The sequence below is a fragment of the Palaemon carinicauda genome, chromosome 31 (assembly GCF_036898095.1).
Source record: "Palaemon carinicauda isolate YSFRI2023 chromosome 31, ASM3689809v2, whole genome shotgun sequence".
NCBI lineage: Eukaryota > Metazoa > Arthropoda > Malacostraca > Decapoda > Palaemonidae > Palaemon > Palaemon carinicauda.
In genome coordinates this window covers 31,002,325-31,008,324 of record NC_090755.1, presented here as the reverse complement: position 1 = coordinate 31,008,324, position 6,000 = coordinate 31,002,325, and the positions used below count along the sequence as shown (strand labels likewise).

General features: G+C 32.4%; 2 protein-coding genes across 2 annotated transcripts in view; one reads left to right on the top strand and one right to left on the bottom strand.

Moving 5' to 3' along the window:
- Positions 1-904, bottom strand: part of ND-39 (NADH:ubiquinone oxidoreductase subunit 39) — a 91,751-nt gene extending 90,847 nt beyond the window's left edge. Inside the window, exon 1 of the mRNA XM_068355103.1 lies at positions 780-904. Coding sequence (XP_068211204.1) covers positions 780-819 — 40 coding nt within the window. The 5' untranslated portion in view covers positions 820-904. The remainder of the gene's footprint in view (positions 1-779) is intronic.
- A 1,931-nt stretch (positions 905-2,835) lies between these two features.
- The window catches only part of LOC137624380 (protein CNPPD1), a 34,297-nt gene continuing 31,132 nt past the window's right edge, over positions 2,836-6,000 (top strand). Inside the window, exon 1 of the mRNA XM_068355102.1 lies at positions 2,836-2,957. Coding sequence (XP_068211203.1) covers positions 2,907-2,957 — 51 coding nt within the window. The 5' untranslated portion in view covers positions 2,836-2,906. The remainder of the gene's footprint in view (positions 2,958-6,000) is intronic.

The following is a 6,000-nucleotide window of genomic DNA, read 5'->3' as shown; positions in this document are numbered from 1 at the left end:
TGGTGTTTTAAGTTTTCTTTCCCTTATAAAATTTAAGTTTTCAGGCATATTTGAAATTTTACACCCAGTCTGTCCCAACGAACTTGAATGAATGCTCCCGTTCGCCATTCTACAAACTATCCGGATAATGAATTTAATTATCAAGTATCACACTATTACCATCCCAGCCAATTTTCCAAATTTCCAGTATGGATACTTGACCTAATACTCTAACTGCTCGGATACAGTTGTGGGTGTTACTGATAAACCCCAGGGTATACTGGGAACTTGAGAAAAACCTGGTATACCCAGGTACATGGGCAATTTACGGAACAGCTAATTGTCCTGGAACAAAGGGAATTTATGGAGGTTTCCGTTGAAATACATTTGCCTATCTTTTGAATACCGCTAAAAGTTCTATAGAACCTACTTGTGCCATTGACTTTTAGGGTTAGTCAGAGCAGTGATGCAATCTATCCAAGCCACGATTGATGAACTCCTTTGCAGATATCAAAATAGACATAGACTGCCGATTTTCAACAGAACAGAAACTATAATAATTCAATATTTCAGTGGTTGTTATACAAATTATAAGTTAATTGTGCCAATTTTCAACACCGGATTAATCGAAAACACAAATCAGCTGATGGCTCAAAATGTAAACAACCGGAGATTTACAAATTGCAGTCACTTCAACTTTACCATTTCAACCACAATTACAAATTACGTTACGGTAATCTAACTAAAACCTTGTCGTAATCTAAACTAATTCTACAAATTCATGGTAATTTACTACTTACCGAGGGAAATTAAGTTTTTCTGGAGAGCCATACTGGCCATTTCAGCCTCTCCATCTACAGCCAATGTAACAGCCACCTAGCGGATAGATTGTTAACTATGGTATCTAGTCTAATTTTACTATCAATTTTGCAACAGAACCAAACTTGTACTTTTTAATATTACCAGTTTTTATCTACAAAAGCTCAATCTATTAATATAACCATCACATGCCACATCATAAGATAATGATGATTGGCTTCTGACCAGCATCTTTCTTTTATTTAATTAATGGAAATGCCTACATAATTGAGATTAAATCTATTATCAGTTTTTATATAAAGCAATTGTAGTTTTTCACTTTTGAAATGTATAACTTTCGTTGCTTAATGGAGAAAATTCAATAATTGATTAAGTTATAAATAAAAGCTTTATTGGCAAAATACCACACTCATATTTCCTGGGTATTTTAGTTAACAAATTTTGAGTACTTTGTGAGAAAACATTGCTTTAAAATATTCATGATTGAAATTATTGAGCAATAAATAAGATTACTCAGGAAATTTTAACACCAACTTTCTCAAATTGATTATGACACTCAATAAACAATAAATAATTCTACTTCAGACTTTGCTCAGGGAAATCTTATTTCAACTTATTTCTATTTTTTTTTTAATTATTCGATTTTCATATTCTTAATTAACCAATAACAATTTTTTAATCAAAAGTGTTTAAACTTGCGAAGTAAAAGACTGTAGGAGATTTACATAGATATGTGTCTGAGTAAGCCACTGAACAGAACGTAGACAGAAGAAGCGCGCCAATTTTTTTCAAATGGTATTTTAGATAGTTGACGATTATCTTAGGGACAATTTTTTCAATTATTGATGAATACCGGTAAGTACGTATGTTACGGTATTATGATAGATGTTGGTAAGTAACAGCTATCAAGAATTATTGCAACCTTATCAGGATTATCCATGATATGATACCGAATCGAAAGATTAATAAAAATAGAAAACATAATTTAAAATAAAATTTAATGGAAATACTTTTAGTAATTCTGGTAAGGGTAAAGTTGAAATCTTTCCAGTTACATCTCCTTTTTACTTAAAAAAGAACTAATTATTAATAAATGCTAACTATTTAAAAGGTACTTTGTACATTTTCATGTAGTAATATTTTCTAATTATTCATTGATACTAATGAATTAAACACTTTAACTTTGGTCTGTGTATATTGGAATTAGCACAAATTGGATAAATAAAAAAAAATTATATTGGTCAAATTAGGCTAGCATTTTCATCCATCATGAACATTTGTAATATTTAAAACACCTGTCTGCTCCTCCTCATTAAGGGAAGAAGTTTTGAACTTATTCATAGATTCGCATACACTTTTGCTTATGAGAGCTAGGCTACATATTATCATATATCTCTGAAAATGAAACAATATGCTCTTCATTGATGAATAAGTGTTGGAGTGTAGTAGAGCCCCGACGGGTAGGCTATCATCGCAACTTCGTGTTAGCTTAACTATTATATTTCTATAATGGGGAAACTTTCTGGCTCCTTTAACTGCATCTGTTTAAACAGTAGGTCTGATATTAAAAATATACCAATTACATTCCATGTGGATGAATCCTTAGAATGACTACATTGGTGCCATTATATCAATGGAAGGATTAAATATGTTTAAGGAAAGGCCGAAAAAAATACTTTTTTTCGAAGACTCCTTTGCCAATGGATAGCCTAATGATGTTAAGAATAAACTTTACCAAGTACTGTAACATCATTTCGATAGGTAAATGCTCAAAATGATTGTATAATATTTAAAGTACTAGCAAGAAGAGGGCTGTAGTTTAAACGTTCACACAACTTTTAGATTTACGTTGCATTATTATATAATTCCTTTTCAATGAAATGCGTATGGAAAAGATTGCAAATATTTATTTTCTTTTGTGTAAAATATAAAATGTAACCAGATGAATGGTATGGTATGACTCCATAAACCCGAGTTAAGTTTTCGTAAACCTTGAGAAGAAATTCTAAATCTGCGAACGAAACTGTAAGAAATTTTCAGAATCTCAGTTCAGTAGTGTAACAACCCTGGAATCTATACAGATAAATGCGCAGGAACACCCAAGTAAGATGAAGACCCCGAAAACACCTGATAAAGTTAAACCATCACAGTTTTCAAAGGTAAAACCAAGTTAATTGTGAATTACAGGGACTGGTGTTTCGTTATATGTGATTGTCTCGAAATTAGAAACTGAATTTCTTGACAAGTGAAACCTCCCAAGTTGGCCCTTCCCCCTCATGGTCGTGTTAGTCACTGCTGATGTTACTGATAATGAGCGACCATTCACAGTTTTATACTTGTTTAGCGTTTAATTGCGACCTCGATTATAATAAACAAATATTGTAATGAGATCGATCCGGAAGCGGCTAGTCAATCTCTGAAATCTACCGTAGGGCTACAGTGGTACAGTAGTAGGTGTACGTGAACGTTATGGCGATTTTCAAATGTTCTTGTTTTCATAGTGTCGTGTAAGGAAACTTCAAATCTAAGCGACGGTAGTTGTAGTTTAATAGCATCATCCTTTAAATAGACTTCAAACGATGTACCTTTCATTTGCTTATGACTTCAATATACTGGGCTGAGTTTTTTGTAAGAAAGAAAGTGATATTAACCCATCTTTGGATTACCGGTAGATGATAATAGTATGGTATATTATCCTATATGGCGTAAGGAACAAGAAGCAATTGAAAAACCATAAATTATGGAAGAGCGTTGTCAGCCAGATAAGATCTTAGGTTAAGAAATGGAAGAGGTGAAATGGAAGCTAGTTATAGGAAAAGAAAGATAATTCTTCAGAATCAAACGACTTTGGCAAAGACTAATGTTGAGCCCCTGTACACCTCTATGGATGAAATATAGATTACTGCTAAATGTTCAAAGCTGGGTAGTGTATTCCTTACAATAAGTGATATAAAAAGAAAATAAACTTATAGGACCAGAAGTAAAAAATTACAGTTAGAATTTAACATTGGGTATTTGTTTACAAGAGCACACACCATATACTGCTAAATTATGCATTACTTTTTTCTATAATTTAAATCAATTCGCCTTATGGGAAAGAAGTTAAAATTTGAAAAAAAAGAGAAATATAAAATTATAACAAAAACTAGCCTGATTTCCTCAATAAACCACCTAGAACTGCCATCGTCAATTTGATATATATTCAAAATATAGATTAAATTACTCAAAGTGTCCATAAAATATACAATTCACAAATAGTGACACTTTTGAGTAATTGCTCTATTTTTAATTTATGGATTTTGAAAGTACAGTATATCAAATGTATGCTGGCATCACAAACTTCTATTTGGTTATTGAATTAAAGTGGTCTACCATTTACTTAACCTATAACCTTTGTATTATTAGTCTTAATCATTATCTATTTCTTGGTTTATCAATGCCTTTAAAGTAAGTTAGACCAAACTTGTGGTTTAAATGGCTCGGTTTGCCTCTCCTAGCCTTACTCTTTGGAGACTTAAACTTAATGCTTCTGATTATATAATTCTCAAGCCTATAGGCCTAGGAGAAAAAATATAGGAGGATTTATACTACACCTAGACTGGGAAAATTTCACAAATCGTAATTAATGGCTTGGTAGACCCTTTATTTGTAAAAGTTACAAGGCTAGATGCTAATATTCAGTGCTGCTATTTTACATATAGCCATGCCCTAGTATGTTATGAAGTCAAGACTCCAGAGCCATATCATTATTATTATTCGAGATACGTTATTGTAGAATCTGCACATAATAGCTGTAAGTGAATGTCTGACCTGATTATAGACTTCCGTTAGTAAAGAAAAAGTAAATAATAGAGAGGTAGAATAAATTACATTTTTAATAGCGAAGATAACTAGCCACCTCGCCTGCTTACTTATCATCATTTCCTCTCTCTCTGAAGAAACCCCTCGTGAGACTAGACCTGTATAGGTAGCATTGACTAAAACCTAAGATACCGGTATGGCTTATGGTATTTTATTGCAAGTTTTGATATCGCGACCCTAACTAACTTTTGCTTTATACATAGAATGTCATAAGAGAAATTAAGTAACTTTGAATTCATATACCATATGCATAAATTGTTACCATTAGATTGTAGGACTGATCAAATTTTTCTCCGTCTTGACACCCTTTTTACCAGTTTCCATCTATCCTGACAGACAGTTCCACGAATAGTCTTGCGGAGTCATGGTGAACCGAGGGATTCATGCTACAGTAACATTTAATTTTTGTTCTGAAATATTTTAGCACAAAATTTTTTTATTTTTAATGATCTAATATTTTTCAGTGATAACATGCTACATGACAATGGACCAACATGTACAGTATAGTAGTACGTATATACACATGTTTAGAAAGTGAAATATGTTTTAATACTAAGCAACTCAAGAACAAGACTCATCCGATGCAAAAATAAAAAAGTATCACCAGTTTTGCTTCATATTGTATATGCAGTATATTTCAAACATTAATGGGCAAAGTATAAAAGAACCGAAGTTTCAATATATTGTAGAAAGATTTATGAATTGTCAGGTACTTGGCACAAGACACTACCTGACTCACTGTTGCCACAGTGAAAATCTATTACTACTGTACATGCACTGATATTTCCAGTTACTGTAATTAATATGATTAAAATTTGTAATATGTTTCTACTCCTCATATCAGAAAGATCATTCACAGATTTTCTCTTACTGCTAATGGATAACATTCTGAAATTTTTTAACGTCTTCATACTAGGGTCAGTCGTTTCCCTCATGTCCAATTTCTAAAAATTCTGTCAGTGTCCTTAGATTATACAGTGCTTTGATGAGTTTAGGTCTACTAAATATTCTTAAAGTATTTTTTGTAACAGCAAAATTTACACACATGAATTTATTAGTGTTTTGGACGATCACTACTCTGGAACACTTAGGAGTCTCCAGATTTGTTTTTGGTTCCACTGCAACATATTGTTTACTTGAAAAACATAGAAATCACGTCGGTGAAACGTTTGTTTCTATGCTGGTCTGTTTTTACACATCTGTAAACTGACTGAAATGCTTTCCTCACTGGATGCAGGGTGCCGTTTACTCTGTACTGTACAACAGAGAGATATGTTATGAGACACTTGCGGAGTGAAGAGCATTATTAGCATAAATATAAAAATATAGGTACAGAATAAG